Genomic DNA, 18,863 nt, shown 5'->3' on the forward strand with positions numbered 1-18,863 from the left:
AATTACCAGAACTTCAAGGTTTGGGTGGATCACCATTTCACAGTAAGAAGGAGAATTAAACATTGAATTTTGCTTTAGGTATAATTCCTAATGATGTGACAACTGAAGTCTAAAACTGCAGCACTGACATTTAACTATTCATACTCAATGCAAAAAGGCTTATCAACCAGTATTGAGTAACCCTAAAGAAAACAGATGTATAGACTCAAGACAGGTGTTCTCCAAAACATTTTAATATAATCTGCATTTGGAGCCTAAAGGGAGTATGAGCAGAGAAAGATGTTTGTTATTCCTTTTTAACATTACTGTTAAAGCTAAATTACTTCATGTAAAAAATTAACTGCAATATTTCCATACATGGAGCTAGTCCTGCACAGGAAATTTGTGGTAGAAGGGAACACAAACAAAATTAGTTAAAGCCAAACGAACGGTAACTTTTCATTCTGCCCTCACTGAGGGTTCAACTATTACATTCACGCCCAAACCCAACAGTTAAGGACAGTCTAGTAGGTCTCCCATCAATTTCCTCAAAATTACTTTGAAACATTAAATACCACTTGACTTTATTGCGGTCACAAAAGATTGAAATTAGTGTTAATTCTATGTAGTCATATTTGTGAACATTTTAGAGCATAGCATGCATTTCACTCTGTATATTTCAAAGCGTGAGGAAGCTCTTTCAACAGTAGTCATATCTTGCCACTATCACCTTGCAGTTGATATAAAACTAAGGAGAGGCACATTTTTCCTAGAAAGGTTTTTATCCCTTTTTAAATATATTTGTAAGGATTTTGCTATGGCATTCTATTCCCCACCCCCTTTTTTTTTTAAAGTGATTGTTTTTTTTTAGTGTTTTGTAAAAATGGAAAGAGTTTAATTCTAACCAGTAGCAAAACATTTCTTAAAAGAGAATTTGTTGAGAACTACAGAAATGTACAAAATTACGTCATATCCAGGGACTGCTGTGAAGTATATATGGAAAACAAACCACACTGTTGCCTTGCATTCCAGAAAGTGCCATTACACCACACTTAACAAACAGAACAGATACAGCAGGCAACTCGAACCTTGTTACCAGAATAAGTGATACAAAAACAGGAAGAGAACTTTAGGATTTGGTAGGAACAGCATTTATTTTTTATTAGAGTACTCTTCATCTACCTGGCTGAAGTATTTCAGTTGAAGTCCAAGATGATTGGACAAAAAATGAGTATTTTTATCCCCATACCCTCCTTCAAATCCCCAAATGCACCTTAAGAGGTCTCAACAAGCAAGGAGGTATCATTGTATTTAGGGAACCACACTTGTAAACTGTTTAATCAATTTTAAAACCTGTTTCACCTCTGCAGGCCATACAATTTTTTCCACAGTGTTCTCAATGTGTTTATGTGTTGGTAGCTCAGAAACAGTGCGCTTCATCACAGAAAAGCCCAAATACAAAGAAAATAAAGTTAAAAATATGACATTTGTGTTCTGAGTGCTCTTTAGTTCCTTGTCCTGACCACAGTGAGTTCAGCTAGCAGTACTACTATATTTAACATCAGCATGTTTCACTGAAAACATCTTAACAGCCACCTCTGAACAAGTAACAAGACTAGAAGTAAAACAAACAAAAAAATCTGGTCCATGAAATTAACTACTACTGCAGCGGAGACAACACTGGGCTGAAACAAGGGCTGTGGGGGCAAATCTGTTATTACCTGTTAGCCCTGGCCACGGTGGCATGGGCATCGCAGACAGGGGCTGCTGTTCTGAGCCACCCTCCCAGTCAGCAAATCTTGAACTAATCCCCAGCATATTACCAACACAGGCTCTGTTCTGTTTTCTTTTAAAATGAAGTAAAAAGTTAAAGAGTATCATAAGCATACAGGGCTATGGAAATGGAATTAAATGCATGAACTCATCCACCCGGAGACCTAAGTCTGAGCATCTGACAAAACCGCTACTTAGGAGTTCAGCAAACAGCCTCAACACTGTGAAAAGTAACTTCTGAATGGATGTGATACACCTCAAGATTGATGCATGCTGGTAGATACCTCGACAGACCTACGTACAATAAATCAGTACTTCTATTATGTGTTAGTTCTTAGAAGAAAAGCAAACAGTTAACAGAATAGGCCCTCCCTGTAAGACTTAACAATTTTCACTACATTTATGTATATTTAATAGTGATATGCTTTCTCCTGGAAATGTCTTCCATTCAAAGATTTGCTAACAATTTTTAGGTTATATTTCTGGACTCAACTTCCAAGTAACTAATTTTAAACAGGATATTAGATAGTTATAAAGACAGAAATTTAAACTAAAACCACTAAGGAGCAAACAGATTCCAGAGTATAAAACTCTGAAGATCTTAAAATTCCTTTTTCTTTGACCTATAGAAAGAGCGGTATTTTTGTGAACTGCTTTAATATGGACCATTTTCTACTGTGGCATGATTTCTTAATTACCCCTGCTTACAAAGTAATAGAGAAGCATAGGAAACTAGAAAATAAGTAATACAAAAATCAAACTACTGTTCTCACAAATGACAACTTGGGTGGCATGTGTTTTAATTGTAAGGAATCAGAAAAACCCAGCCAATTAAATAGAAGTTTACTGCTGCATATTTGCAAGAGAAAATAACAAGATTTCCTCGTTCTCAGAATTTCATATGATGTACACATGGCATGGGACACACAGGTGAAAGATTCTACAAAATACAGAGTCTGAGAGTGGCAATACACCAAGAGCACTTTCAACATAGCTTTGTTTAAAGCCATCCCAGTGTGTTCCTCAGGAACAGCTAAACTAACAGAAACACTAACAGGAACCCTGAAACAGTCAAAAAACGAGGAAGAACTATTCTCAGATGCACTCAAGATATACTCCTCTTCAACCTAATTCACAGAAGACAAAAATGTTCCAACATCAAATTAGAAATAAAAATTGAAAATGGCCCTCCTATAACAGCTTCACCCTTATCTAATTAAATTTGGCTTTTAAATACCCATATGAAACTGACAAAAGCCTAAACCAACTTGCTGAATTTCTGGACCAAGAAACCCACAGGTATGCTTACTACCTACCACTGAGATGACACCTCAAGTCAACAATATCCAGTATGCTAGGCCACTAACCTTGCAAGTAAACTGTATTCTACTCAACAGAACTGAATTTGACATTAAGACATTTGCAGGGCTAATGTGCCATTATATATTCTGCTATTAATCAACAGTAAAGTGCTGAATTGTATGAATTACCTGAATCGCACTCACGTTTATGATCTTCAGTTATAGATTTCTTTTCAAGTCAAAAGAGCCCTTTCTGTTGTAAAAGCTAAGCTGTTGTGCAAATATTATAAAAATAGGTACTTTAATCAGGAGCTATATACACAACAGAACTTCAGCTTTTCTGTAAGTACAGCTGACACAGTAGAGATGTAAAATCCATGCAAATATTTATAAAGATACTTAAAAATGAAGAAAAAGGGACACTTCTATAGAACTTCCAATACCCTGGCATACAGCCACTTACTATGTTATAATTATATTAGATGATGTCTAGATCTGGACTGAAAAGCATCATGCCACCAACATGCTTTAGTTTCTTTTGAAGCTAAAGTTGATTTGTAAATTTAAACTACAGCATACGTTTGATCTACTTCTCATTAAAGTGTATCATTAAGTTTGAGGTTTAACTTTGAGCAAACTTCACATCTAGTCACATAACCAGCACAAGCAAGACATTTTAGTGCAAAGGGGAAGGTGTCAGTTGTACATAGCGAGGACTCTTCCCCTAACTGCACGATGCAACAGAACAATTTTCAGATTTAAAATTCAAGTCGATTACCATGAGAAAAAGGGATTTTCTTCTCCCGGATTTAGTACAAATTTCCAGAGGATCAAGAGGAAAGCAACCTCAGTAACAGCACTCAAAAAAGTCAAACCCAAGTTTGGAGAACTGATAAGTAGCTCCAAAATTTGTCATGCTATGAAGACAGCATTCTCAAAAAGATGTCCAAACAAACTGCAAAACGAAACTGACATTTAGGTCAAAATTGGCCAACTGCTGCATAGAAATATGCTCACACACAACAGTCATGATTAAGCCAGTGCATAGAGAAGATAAAAGCACTTATGGTAGTTGCAAATGTTAACAAGTCCATCCAACTTCAACAGTTTAGCAATGAGTCCATAGAAAAAGAATACAGTAGAGTAGAAATGCTCAAGCAAAACCAAAAAAAGATGACCTTCCAACTGTATAAAATCCACATTAACAGTTATAGTATAAAGACATCAGTGGAAAATACTCAACTCAGTCCTAAACACCCAACAGGCAAGTAAGACCAGAATAGACAAGCCTTTGGCAGACAATTTTAAGAGTCTAAATATGGCATTACATTTCTAATTAACCCACAAAATATATTATATGGCATATATTAAATACTGGGTAACCAACTCTGCAGATCTGATGCTAACAACACTTTAGCCAATGAAAGCAAGATGGAGCAAGCTAAGGGAACGCTGGTGTACCACAACAGTGCTCAAGGAAAACACAGTCACCAAATCGTGCTTCAAAAACAGTACTCTGGGGCTCCGCGCTATCATCTGTGGAGCAAAACAAAGTCCTCTAGTTTTTCAGGGATGTGGCCTGCGTAGTATATGTTATGATTCGCTATAACACGAGCAGCCAGACACTGCAACGTAGTATGATTTATGGGCTGGATTAAATTTTTTGCTATTTCCTTCTCATCCAGCAAATCACTAGCAGTTTGTTTATGTGAGTTTGTGGCATCAAAGTGTGAACCTGACTTGATGAGAAGATTCATGATGTCAGGATGGTTGTTCAGTGCAGCAATGTGTAACGGACTGTTGTTATCAGAGTCTCTGACATTTACATCAGCACCACATTCCACCAGGATAGCAGTAACTTGCAGAGAAGGGAATTTACAAACTGGGTAGCGACCCACACATGTAGTATTATTGTCAACAGCAAGGTGAAGCGGACTGAAGTTATTTTTCCCTCTAGGCTGAAGCTTAAGAAACTTGTAAATAGTCTGTTTCTTAAAATACTCCTGTTCTGAGCTGCAAGGTACTTTCTCCAACAGGCAGATTAAATGCAAAATAATGGATAGGGCTTTGTTCAGCTGTATTGGATCAGGAGGACACTGGGTTTGTTTCATGGCCCGCTCTATTTCTAAAACGCTTTTGCACAATATACCCATCAGATCATCAAATGTAACAGTAGTGCCCAGTAGGCCTTTTGCCCTATCCTGCAGCATGAAGGAGAAAAGCTCAGCAAATGACAGCAAACTGCTGGCCGTCATAGGGCTCAGCGGATCTAAATTGTTCTGCTGCATGTCCAAAGCGTATTTCCATAAGTTGATGCAACGCTTAAAGTTTCCAGAGTCTGCATAGACAGCACCTCTGTATCTAATATAGTAGGATGTATCTGGGTGAGAAGGGCCAAGAATACGTTCTCTAATCAATAGTGCCTGCATTCTCATTTCGTCAGGGTCTGCAATAAGATTTTCTAGCTCTTCTGAGCTGTTTACCTCTTTAGCATAATCATAGGCCATAATTAGTGTTGGTGGCACAGGTTTGCTCAGGATATTAGTCCTGTCACTGTATCTCATCTCCATAGCTCGCTTCCAGTATTTCAAAGCACCAAGCAGATCTCTCTTTTTGTCCACAAACGTTGCTCCTAGAAGTTCCAGAGCATTTATGCATTCAGCCTTACTGGTCTGTACGTGCTGGGTCAGAAAGTCCACAATATTCGTGTGGCCTGTCACACTAGCTGACAGCAGGGGAGTCATTCCATAACCATCCTTTTCCATTTTAGCACAATACTTGAGAAGCATCTTCATGATCTCCAAACTTCCAGATTCTGCACAATCGTGTAATGCAGTGTTTCCTAGCAAGAGAAAAAAAATAAATTACACAAACAATTAAATTATAGCCTAAATCCAGCCATGTTAAGAGTTAAAAAAATGCTTTGACATCTATGGACTATGAAAGATTTAAATGAAAAGTTAAAATATGTAAGATCGACTAAACTACCAAGGCTACAAGGCAGTTAAACAAATCAAAATGTTTGATACTGTTTCCTGAAAGATTTAAACAGGTCTTAAGATCCTTTTTGTCTCATTCCCCAAAAAAACAGAGTAAAAACAGAGTCCTCCCTTACATACGAGATTTTTTAAATCTGCTTTCAAATATGAAACAGAAACCTAAGCTTGCTAATCTCCATGTTGTTGTATTTTTCCTTCTCCCCTCATCAAATTTCCTTCCTCCGTAACTCTAGACATAATTAACAATGTGATCTGCATGAAAATTAAAGCTGAGCTAACTCAACAAGAAGAAAAAAAATGTCTTCAGCACAACATGCAGCCATCTATCTTCTGTCTTATCATTTACATTCAGATTATTCTTCGTAAGCCTGTCATTGCATATTCTCTAATTTAAAGGCACTCCAGTACTAACAGTGTGTTGAGATTTCTTGCAAGCACTAAAGTCACTTCATTGAAAATCACGTACACAGCAAATTAGAAAGAAAACATCAGGCACAACAGTTAAGTATTTAGCTATTAGGATTCAAATAGATGAAAATTTTGCTCCGTTTCAAATATGAGCACTTCACTGGAAGAGAAGGGAAGAAGATGGATGACAAGCTCTCCCGATCCTCTCCCAACATAAAGCCTCACGCCACTGGTTGTTCTTAAACCACACAATTGAAACCCACCTTGTCCTTTATACATATTATATGTACCACAGATTCAGACTTAACAACTTTTCAACCTGCCACTAAATCATCAAGAAATAATTAACAGAAGGCTCGTGTAACTACCCACCACCCCCTCCATTATTTTTTCTTATATATCAGCACTGCAAAATCCTAGTTAACTGGTTATCAGATCACCGATTTCTGTTACTCCGTCAGCAAGTTTCTGTATTCTCAAATGAGACCTTATCCAAAGGCTGTCTGTCCATTTATAGTCATTGGCTTTTGCCCTTAAAAACTGAAAGGAAGGTTTCCTAAAACTTCCTTATTTGCATTTTTGGCAGGTATTTTTATGCCAACAAGACAGTGATTTGCAGTGAGCTTTGCTGGTTCTAGATCTACAACAGAACTATAGCAAGTTAGGAAATAAATTCTTGAAATCTTCAGCCAATGTCTGGGAAAAATTGTATTTGTAGATACATAGTTTACTAACCTAAACAGCTTAGTTTACGTTCATAGATATCTTTTTTTTTTTTTCCTGGGATCTAATCTCTACAACATGCAATTCATTCTTCTCATTACCCAGCTACTGAAACAAAAGCATGTCTGAAATCTGTCTGAAGAGCTAAACACTGTATGTAGACAAACTAAATGGAGTTTTACCTCCATTTTCCTTTCTACTAGCACAGCTTTCTGCTGTCTTAAATACAATAAATTCAAATACTGAACATTTGAAGTTGGTACATGGATGTCTCTATATATAAGAATAAAGATTAATAGTTATGAAATACATTTCAGAAGTAATCTTCCTATCCCATTTCACTTCTAGGAACCTCCTGTAGATCTATACAAATAATGTTAACATCTTCTAGGTTTTTAGTATGTGACTTCGTAGCCCAACCCCCCCCTCCTTTTTTTTTTCCTAACAGGAGACAGTAAGAGGATATGAAGTATGAAGAAAAATCCCACAAAAGCAAAATTGAGAATTATCTGCTCAAACAAACCATGATGATTGTCCTCTAAATTCACAAGAAGAACCAGATACTTTATATTTACAATGTAAACTTGTATTCTGTCTTTTAAGTTAGAGCTTATTGTTTAGTAGTCCGCTTTTATCTGTTGATAAACAGATAAGACAAGAAAATATTAATGGAAAGTTTTTGACAACTGACGGAAGGGTAAAAAGCAAGGGTGTGACTGAGGTCCTAGTGGGGGAACCGAGGCCAAGGTCTGTGTGCCCATTAGAACACTTTAATCTAAACATACTTCTGCTATCCACAAAAACTTTCTCAAAGCTTTACATGTAAATCAGTCTGCTGCTTCTTCCTCTGACTGGTTTATGGACCATCTGAGGAAGGACTGACAGCACATTTTAAGACCTCTTTGTTGCTCCCATTCACAGCAACCACAACAGTGAAAAGGAGAACAGTAGCTATTCATGACGATCTTGATTCGAACACACCAGACACTTTACCTGCCACACTAATCAAACCCATACAAAAGATGTGCAAACAGCTATTTTCAAAAGCTGAAATTTAATAGGTTTTTGTGATTATAGCAGAAAGGCAACCACAGACATATTTTATCCATCAACCAGTATTAAGTGCAAGTTCCAAACAAAAAACACAACAAACAAAATATCAAATTATTTCATACAGTGAGCTTAATTTGCCAAATATTATTTTCCTGATTGATTTTGCAATAGTTGCCAATTATTTTACTATCACTTCTTAAAAAGGAAACAGATGACACCCAACACAAAGTGGCACCTGAAATTATCTATTAGATCAAGACTCGTGAAACTAAATCCAGGTCATACAGTGGCAAGTGATTTTCAAATGCTAATACCTTAGGCAATTATTGTCAGTAATGGAGTGTTAAGTCAGTACTGGTTTGCTTACAGTACAGCCTCTACCAAGACTAACAAAGATTTCAACCACAAGAACAGATTTTTCCCAATTCAGATTAAAAGTTTGGCACATGTAGTTTACCAAATGTAATCTGCTCTCTCTGTACCTCTATACCTCAATATTGACAGGCATGAGGCTTTTAAATTCCCAAGATGGAATGAGGTCACAAGCAAACACACAAGAGGAACTTGCCAAAATACACACATTATGCAATTCTTCTTGCTGTGCTGGGGAAATCCAGTTAAAACACAACCACAGCACCCAAACTGCTGCTCCCTGGGCCATCGGTCCGTCGGAGCTTTGTGATGGCAGCAAAGCCAGGTGGGTCTGGGTGGCGCCTGAGCCGCCAGCTAATACGGCCGCTTCAAGGTGTGTTCAAGTCCACATGCCATCCTTCACAGCAGGGCTCCAAAACACTGGAATTGGCACCCATTTTCTATCTTCAGGTCAACATTTTTAGGAAATTAAAAGAAGTAGTAACACAGAAGTATGTTAAAGGCAAATCAGGCAAAATGCCAGAGCATCACCGGAGTTCTTATAATTGCTTCAACTATTAATATACTTAGTTGGCTTTGACAATTGAATCTATGGTAGCTATTCATACCACACATTGCAGATCCATCACTGTATAATGCTGCTCTAGAAACTCTTATCAGTTGCCAGGTTTATATGCTATGACACATTAATACTGGAAAAAAACCCACACACATTAAGCTTAGCCATTGTCTGGGTAAATTCAGGTCCAATCCAACTTAGTTTGTCACTAATTTACAATGCAGCCTTGCAGGACATGTGGGAGTATGCCTGGAACCCCAAGAACTTCATTACTCTTTCCAATCGGACTGTCCTTCATTAAAAAAAAATAATTCTTAGTATTACAATTGACTTAAACAGTAGTTACTGACAGCGTTATCAGAATTAGGGTAATTTTTTCTAGCTACTTACACGGCAGTAGCCCTTGGAGACCACAGCTATTTCTAACAACATGCAGACCGAAAAAGGAAGACCATCACCACTAATTTTTTGCCACTGCACCTCACTTAGTTTGACTGGATGGTGTAAGTACAGCAGCAGGAAGGAAACACTGCAGTACTTGAGAGATGTGGCAGTGGCCTTAAAGATTTTACGTCTATGTTCCAGACACTGCCCAGGAGTTGAACAGTTCAAATAAATTAACCTTTATTCTGAATTTAAAATTTTCATCCATTTCAGAAACACTATTTGGTTTACAATTACAGGAATAAACAGTGGCTAAACATTATTTATGCATTTCAGAAGCCAGTCGGTCTAACTTTTGTAATTTATCTACTGCCATATTAAAAAGGAAAAACATTGAAAGTAAGAAAGTTATTTGAAAGTCATTCTCTGAGAAGCATTTTTCTAAGGGACAAATAACTTGAATTTGACCAACATCTTTGTTATGTGGTTTTGTTGTGGGTTTTCTTTATTGTTGTTTGTTGCTTTTTAATCGTGCATGAATAATTCAAAAAAGAATTAATTAAATTTTGTTAAACTATTTTCCATTTTGAAATAATCTGCGGGAATTTGATCACATATAGAAGACTGAGCCTTTCATGCTGCTTAATAATCAGCATCATTCTTGCATAGGAATGAAATTGGACTGGCAATGGTACTTCTGTTAGGAATTGAATGCCAGGATACTGCATTGCTAATACTGCTTACAAGCTGTTTCTATCTGTATAAAAAAATCACTATTCACATTACCTATTAACTTCCCCTAATTAAGAAGAACAACAAAATGAAAAGGGAATAACCATCACTTTCAGCTCTCCCAAATCTTGCAAGAACAGATAAGGGAAAAAGTTACGGTCAGTTGACATCATAGCTGCACGTTTCATTCTTCTGTTATAATCCTTCTTTAAAAGCATTATGAACGTTATACAAACACTACTATGTATCCCAGATTTAATTACCTAATTTTTCCAGTATTACAAAAAGCTAATTGGGGTGGGGACTCAAATTTACCGTGAGGTCTTGTCTTTCTATGTCAAAACAAGTAATTCCCAAAACAGACTGGTAGCTTGTGACACAGCAATGAAAGAAAGAAAAGCAATGACACAAAGTAATTTGACCAGATTTGCAAACAATATCAAGTACCTCCACTTCTTTATTATATTTTTAATATATGTAATATTACTTCCTTATTTAATAAATAAATAAATAATGCCTGATCAGATTTCTGGGCAGTAAAATTTATTATCAGTCACATTTCATATCCGGGATCTGTTCCTGAAAATAAACACTGAGCTGTTCAACTCTGAATAGAAGAGAAAAAATATTTGATTTGAGTGACTGACCAGCATGTAAAACTAGCCAGATACATCTGCTACAGATACAGACACAGATAAGATACAAATAGCAGCCTTACAGATAAAATTAATCACTGTTTTAAAAGAGAAGCTGTTCAGGTAACACTGATTTTCAACATAGCACTGGAAGCAATTAAATCCTTTGGCAGCTGTACTTTTTTTTTTAAAAAAATATGTATTGATATATACATACAAATATGGACAGTACACAAGAAATCCCTTATACATATTTACACTCAGTAAGCATAACAAAGAAAAGATAAAAATACGTCCTCCCTTTAAGAAGAAATCAAGTAAAAATTGCAAAGCATTGCTAACCTCAACAAGTTTTAATCTACTCTCCATGTTCTGTAAAAGAATAATTGCTCCCCTTGCTCACAAAATTATTTCAGGATAACTTGTATTATCAAGATTAACAACACAAAGCTCATTTTTAACCATTTAATTTCAACTAATCTCCTTTTTAGTTGAAATAAAAAAGAAGTATTTGTTTAAACTCTTTCCTTATTTAATCTTCCTTATTTTATTTACAGACATTTGTACTGAAGTTGTTTCACATACCATCCCACAAAATATCCACAAAATGCAGTGCACTGTGTCATGGAATCTTAACCAAAAAAGGAAAAAAAAACAAACCAACCAAGATAGTAACTTAAAAAAAAAAAAAAGACACAGGACACTTTTAGAGTAAGGTCTTTACTCACATGGAAAAAAAAATCTTTGCTTAGCTTTTGTTTCCCCCAAAAATGAATCTTGGCAAGCATACAATACAATTAAAAAAAAAACAAAAAAACAAAAAAAAAACACACTCAGAAGAGAACAAACCTGTCAGACTCCTTAATGTTTACTGCAAGGGAAAATTAATTATTTTTAATGCATACTAAACCACTCTGACCATAGAGCAAAAAGCGGGAATCTACCTAATCCCAGTATTTCTTAGCCTAAGTCTGTAAAAGATTTTCTCCTTCCCAGGAGGTTTGAGCATTATGCTTTCCAGTCTCCCCCACAAACAATAACACGGAAACAGCAGCAGCCCTTGTCATAGCACTGCTGTGTGTATAACCTTGATAAACCACCTGCAGTGGCTGAGGTCCGTATGCTTCAGTAGTTCCCAAACTGAGCAAGCAAAGCAAACAAGCCTCATCCTTTGTGCTATGTTATAAAGCTATTCTAATATATGCTATATATGCTAATATGTGCTGTATGAAGTATAACTTAAGATTTTGAATTGCAGTGTTATTTTGCATTTTCAGAACGCATGCTTTCCTCCAACTGCTACGGTATGGTAGTATGGAGGACCATAAATGACAACGAAACTGTGCTTTCGACTGAGTGTTCCTGTGCAGATCTCCAGAGGATCCTAAAGCAATGCCTAGTCCAGCAGTTCTTACAGCATTTTCTAATACTTCGGAGGGGGAAAAAAATAGTCTTTTGGCTACCAGATGCGTCTGCTAACAACAGGAGGGGGACCGGGTTAGTAAAGACCATCAGTAAAATACAGGAATATGACGCTGAAGACAGAGACCACATTCCAAGCAGCTGAGCAATGGAAAGAGTTACAAGCCATGTTCAGAAAAAAAAAAAAAAGCTCCCTTTCAAGTACATACTCTGGGAAAAGAGTCCTTATTCCCTGTGCCATTAAGACCATCCAGGCTATTGGTGCTTGTGTACCTTATCTATTATTCAACTTCTTAATTGCAGAAAAGGAAGGAACAAATCTACATTATTGCAGCAGGCCTGGAAGAGGAGAATAAAGAATAATGCAGATTATCAAAATGTGTGTAGCCAGCGCTCGTAACGCAAGACCTATGTTTTGTCTGCAGTCAGGAGTACAAGATCTCTTTAAAACGGTCTGCAAGCAAAACAGTTTTTTTGAGGCAATTACAAAATACTTTAATATGAAATCCAGTTCTGACAAACACAACCCCAGGTATATCTTCAAGAGAGCCCAAATCTGTAGTCTGAAGGCATGGCCAAAACTGCTACCACATGAATTACAACAGTAAGCATTTTCCTCCCTGTGCTGACCTGCTGGCCTCAAGACAACCGCACAGAAACACATCAGTGAAACTCTGTACTGAGGAATTCAGAGGACTGTTCCTAACGTGGTAAGCCAGCATTTAACTTACAGATTGCTGGCAAGATCTGCCATGCAGTTGAACAGAAAAACACACGCAGCCACAACGCAGAAGGTTCCCCTCACCCAAGCAGGAGGGTCACCTCTAGGGTTCCACCTCCTTGGGAGAAAAACTCGTGTTTCTGCTACTGCAGTATTTATTACCCGTGTTGTTCCTCCTTTTAAGAGCAACTTAAGAGCCTTAAGAACTTTAGGATGTAAGAGAGTTTTTTTTTTTTTAAATATATATATAATATTATTTAGCTGTTTTAGACTTTATTTTATACCATTAAATCTTATTAAGACTAGTCATTTTTAGTTTGTAGCTTCTCCAAACAGGAATAACGTATCTGAGAAGCCTCTGAATTAGAAAGATTAAGCTGAATTACTCACTTGGGAAGTGTTGCTTTGGCTGCTTTTGCTTTTACAAAAAAAAATAAGAAAAACAAAAGATACCTGCAGATATATTTGTTATTTCCCACAGTTCTAATAGGAAAAAACTACCCTTCTTAGCCCACTTATGACTTTTTCCCCCCTCTCGCTGATGTGGTTTGTGTAACCTATTTTTTTTTCCTAATCTTTAGTTTTCATTTTTGTTGCCTACATTCTTCACAGAACTTGCGGGCAACTGTGAGAGTCAGATCTGCATAAAAGCAGATCAAATCCAACAAAATGTTCGTATTTTAAATACAGAACTACAACCCATTTTTCCCAATGCTGCACTTCAATACCCCAAACAACTTGCTACCTCCTTCTTCAACACCAGCTCCTGAGAGACTGCGCCAGACCTACACCTCACCTCACTGTAGCCTGTTACCTGACTCAGACTCTCAAATCTTTATGAACACCCTAATCACACCCTAGGTGTACTTTTGCACTTCCCCAAGTCTCCTTCAAGAGCCTTTGCATTCTGAGTTTCAATATTCCTAAACACTGTTGCAGGATTTTACCCCTATTTTAGAATTAGAATTTCTCTCTGTTTTTCAACTGTTCTTTTATACCCTGCCTCAGCAGTCATCCAGATTTTTAGTAATCTGTGACCATACCTGTATTTTCATCTGAATGTATTTTGCATTTTCCCTGGAACTACCAACATAAACATCTTTGTATTTTTCCCAGCCCTAGATTTCCCAGTTTTGAAAATGTGAATAAAATCATATCTTACAATATCAAATTCCAGTGTAAAAAACACAATGGATGGCTCAAACCCTTTCCTGGTTTTGAGAATAACTGGAAAACAATCTGTAATTACCTCCCACAACAGCACTTTTCCAAACCTATGTCTACGGAAGCTGCATAGCTCTGTTCCTATGAAGAACTTGGTAATTCTAAATGCTGAAAAATTTCTATTAGGTAAAGCTTTTACATCTTTCACAGAAAAAGACTTCCCTGTGAATGGCCCAGGAAGGAGCCTGTCTGAAGTTCAGCTACAGGGACCGCAACAAGTTTTCCTAATCAAAAGCAGACCACTGAAGTTCTCTTTACTTTCCTACTACACCACCACTATGCCTTTACCTGTTCTTCAATGAACAGCTGGGAGAAGCAAAAAATGAAAATGACACAGACTTTGAGGTGGAATATGGTAACACAGAATAAATCCTGATGGAAATACTCATTTTGAAACTAACAGCTACGGAGCATTTTTTGCAAACCAAAGTTCAGAAGGTGAGCTGTTGAGCCTCAGCCACCACAACACCCATACCGCTGTAAAATTTAAGGCTACCCAGTTTGGCTCAGTTCTTCATCTTTCCGCAGCTGACATTCACTTTCAGGTTTTACAGTAGTTACTTTCTCTCTTCCTCTACCTTGTCACTGCTTATTAAATACGTACAGAGATCAGACAGGCTCAAGATACCAAAAAGAAGTATGCTCCTGTCACGTGAGAGATGATTTCCAAACACAAAAAGGCGGACCATACCTGACCAATAGGTAATATTTACACACATCCATTTGTGCACTCTGCAGTTCAAAGTATGAAATTAATTTTAATGATCTAAAACATGTCCAGTCCAACTTCTTTATTTTTAATCAGTGAGGATCGGTTATACCTTGGGAACTTTTGGTTATGTGCTCAAGATACCACCAGAAACTAGAAGTATAGAGAGAAAGGAATTAAGATAATAAAACTGAGAGCCATGAGAAAATCCTTAGGAAAGCACAGCTGCCTTTCAGTGTTTAAGCAAAGAAGCAAAAAAACCTAATGCAGTAGAAAAGTAAATAAGAAGGACGAGTAAATTAAAGCCTACTCTACTGACACAAAATAAAGGGAAAAAAGAGCCACAGATTTTTTTTTCCTGTTACATCAGACACTTAACAACTCTGTTCTACTCATATCTATCATATGAAGGAATATGTTCAAAAAAGGATGCACATTTTATGCTTAGCTTGTTATTCCACGAACCCTGTCTAGAAAAATGACATTTTTGTCCTATCACAAGTCCATGATGATTCATAAGCAAACTTAAATCCTTACAAAGGAAGATTTATTTTGCTGTGCCCACCTCTATGACAAATCAGTAGTTTATCTTGCTTTACATTAACCCCGCATGTCTGATGATTTGCTGAAAGAAAGCAAACTTAGCTGAGCAGCTTTTTCAAAGAGATCACCCTGGCATTTGGCATTTAACAGTATCATATAATAATCTAGACACAAAGTAAATTTTGATATAAATTAACTGTATAGTACTCTGTTACACATATATAGTTTAGGCTGAAACAGACAGGGGAAGTATTATGCTACCGTAAGGTGTATTATCAGATTAGTAACATACATAAAAAAAATAAACTGCTGAAACACAATCCTGCCTCAGTGAGTTAAAAATTAACTGTAACCTGAAATACTTGGCATGCTTTTTAGGCCAATATCACATTCACATAAGAGTCCGAGATGTAAAAAAAAATAATAAAAAAAAAATGGTTAAACCAAGGAGCCCACATAATTACAATCACAACACAGTGAAGGAAATTGTCACTTTGCCAGTATAATTGCAAAGCAGGGGCAGAGACTTGTCCTTCATCATCTGTGCAACCCTGGAAGTCCTTCTGTTGCAGTCATAGTCACCTGAAGCCTCATTTCTTTAATCCTAATACATGTTTTTGTTTTGATGTGGAAGAAGAGCCCAAAAGGATTCGAGAATTTGAAGGGAAAGGTGGGTGAAGAGCAAAGTAGTTATTCATTTCCAAAGTAGAAAATATTTTTTCTTTTTTATGCTTCTTTCCCCATTATAGTCTTAGTGACATAGGCCAGTTATAAGTACAGCTTGTTTTTTTGTTTTAAGAAACAGCACAAAAATAACAATATCTGTTCATACATTGGACCGTATTACTACACAAACATACGCATGTTTACACAGCCAAAGTTTATTAGCTTTTCCCATGTTTGTATGACTTTTTAAGAATTTGAAGCTTAAAATTAATCAATTTAGAAAGAAGTTACACAGTCAGTGTTAACAAGGAAGTATGCTGAAAAAAAAAAAAAACAACAGCAAAAACATGGCTAAATACACTTCATCTCTTACTCATCCACATGATGAGACTAGAAGAGTATTTTTGGGTCCTCACAGCCTCCTAAAGGAGGAGGAGGAGTTCTACCCCCTTTAACCACAAGGAAAACACAGCAATTAACTTACCTTTAACACTTTTTCTGTTAACATCAGCTCCTTTTTCAAGGAGATACTGAGCAATTTCTTTGTGGCCTTTGTAGCACGAGATCATCAAGCACGTATGCCCGTGGCGGTTCGACACCTCCAGGTCTGCTTTGTGCTCCACCAGGTACTTCACTATCTCCAGGTGGCCGTCGAAGCAGGCAGCTCGGAGCGGGGTCGAGTTCGTCAGGGTCGTGTTGTTGACAGAAGCACCGTGGTCTAGCAAGCACTGAACCACCTTCAGGTGGCCGGCAGCCGACGCTGCCCACAGCGGCGGGGCTCCCTCGATGGTCTCGCCATCGAAGTTGACCGACCCGCCGACCTCGATGGACGCGGCGCAGTGCTCCAGCAGGTACTCCACCATGTCAAGGTGACCGTAGCGGGCCGCCATCAGCAGCGGCGTGGCCCCGTTGGTCTTCTCCGACACCAGCACGGCCACCTCCTCCCTCGTTTTGCTCGCCAGCAGCTTGGAGAGGAGCCGCAGCTTGCCATCGCGAGCTGCGTTGAACACGGCCGTCTTCAGATCCATCTAGCCTGCGCCCTCCGGCCCCGAGCCCGGCGACCGCGGAGCCTACTGGCGGCACGCCCGCCGCCCGCCGCCTCCTCTCGTATGGGACATGGGGCGGGGGGGCTCCGCGCCGGCCCCCAGCGGCCTGCCGACGACCTGCGGAGCACACAGACGAGTCGCGACCGCCGAGTCACGACCGACGAGCCGCGGCCGCCGCCGCCTCCCGCCCCCCGCGGGACCCCCGCGATGCGCCCCGAGATGGCGGCGGGGAGCCGCGGGACCTGCCCCCGCCGCCACCTCCGGCTCCCTCCGGCTCCCTCCGGTTCCCTCCGGCTCCCAGCCGCCGCCCAAGCCCAGGATCCCGCCCCGCCGAGCCCCGTGAGGAGCCCCCGGAGACCGCCGTTACCTCCCCGCGGCGCCGCCGCCCGCCTCACAGCGCAGCGCCCGCCGCCCGCCGCCGGCCCGCCATGACAGCCCGACCGCCAGCCGCGGGGTTGCCAGCGGGCGCGACGCAGCCCGGGGGGGGGGAGCAGGCCGCCGCAGCCAATGAGAGAGAGGCGCGGGCGCCCGCCAGCCAATGGAGGAGGGGAGGGGGGCGGGACTACGCCGCCGCTCCAGCGCGGCGGGCGGCGGGCTGCCCCCGAATGGCGGCGGGCGGGGCCGGGCCGTGAGGGGAGGGGGAGGGACGGGAGCGGCGCCGAGGGGGAGGCGCGGCCGGGAGGGAGGCGGCGTCGCGGCCGGTGGCTACGTGGGGATCGGGACACACACGGCGGCGCACCGGGCCGCCAGAGGGTCCGTCAGCCCCGTGGGTGGCGGGTGTTGGTGCATCCTTCCCCCCAGCACCGCCCGATTTGGAAGGCTGCGGGTGGAGGAGGACGGACCAAGCAGGGCCGCCATGGCGGGGCGCTCACCTCAGGGCAGCGCCCGGGTGGGAGGCAGCTGGAGGGGCTCCTCGCCTCAAGCCCAGGAGGCGTTAATGGGCTGCCTGCCTGGTGCACAGCTCGGCATGGCTCTGCCCTCCTGTCCCACTAGCCCATGCCGCTGTGGTGGACATTTTACTGTTACATCCGCAGCCCCGGCTCAAACGGTGTGAGGAAAAACACAGGGCACCACACAACGCCTGATGGGGTGATAGCCCTGGACCATTTTTTTTGGTAGAGTTTGTACCAACTCCCATTGGAACCATTTTGGGGTCACGTTCAGTTTCCAGTCAGAGTGCCTGTGGCAAAGCCCTGTATTATTTCAGGTCCATTCAATTCTTTCTCCATGTCCCAAAGGGCAGAGGAGGATGAGTGCAGAGCGGTAGGTTTCCTTCTCCTCACATCAGGCAGTGCAAAGAAATACACCAAAGAAAAACCTAACCCACATCTCAGCTCTTCACTAGACACTAAAACCAACGCATCTGTATTAACATGGAAAATTCTGCAAATGTTTGATCCTGCTTTTCATCGCAGGCCGTGGGCACCTCCAGCATGGCTATACTCCTGCTAGGCCCTGAGCTAACACACATCTCCATGATGTATTTTGCAAGGAGCTGTGCTCTGCGTGCAGTGCGTAGCTCATGTCCTGCCCCAGCTGGTACCAGTCCCCTACACCAGCCTGGCTGAGGGTTAGATCAGGAAGCAGGTACAGGACCCTCTCTGGTGGCAGGAG

At 40.2% G+C, this 18,863-nt stretch overlaps 1 protein-coding gene across 1 annotated transcript; it reads right to left on the bottom strand.

Annotated features, from left to right (window-relative positions):
- Window positions 1–215: 215 nt before the first annotated feature.
- Window positions 216–17,325, bottom strand: FEM1C (fem-1 homolog C). The gene is made up of 2 exons (XM_035309754.1): window positions 16,688–17,325; window positions 216–5,895 (listed from the first exon to the last, which is right to left on the bottom strand). Exons 1-2 carry the CDS (start codon window positions 17,229–17,231, stop codon window positions 4,586–4,588), a joined length of 1,854 nt encoding a protein of 617 aa, XP_035165645.1. The 5' UTR covers window positions 17,232–17,325; the 3' UTR covers window positions 216–4,585.
- Window positions 17,326–18,863: the final 1,538 nt, after the last annotated feature.

Source organism: Oxyura jamaicensis, chromosome Z (assembly GCF_011077185.1).
Source record: "Oxyura jamaicensis isolate SHBP4307 breed ruddy duck chromosome Z, BPBGC_Ojam_1.0, whole genome shotgun sequence".
In the NCBI taxonomy this organism is placed as follows: Eukaryota; Metazoa; Chordata; class Aves; order Anseriformes; family Anatidae; genus Oxyura; species Oxyura jamaicensis.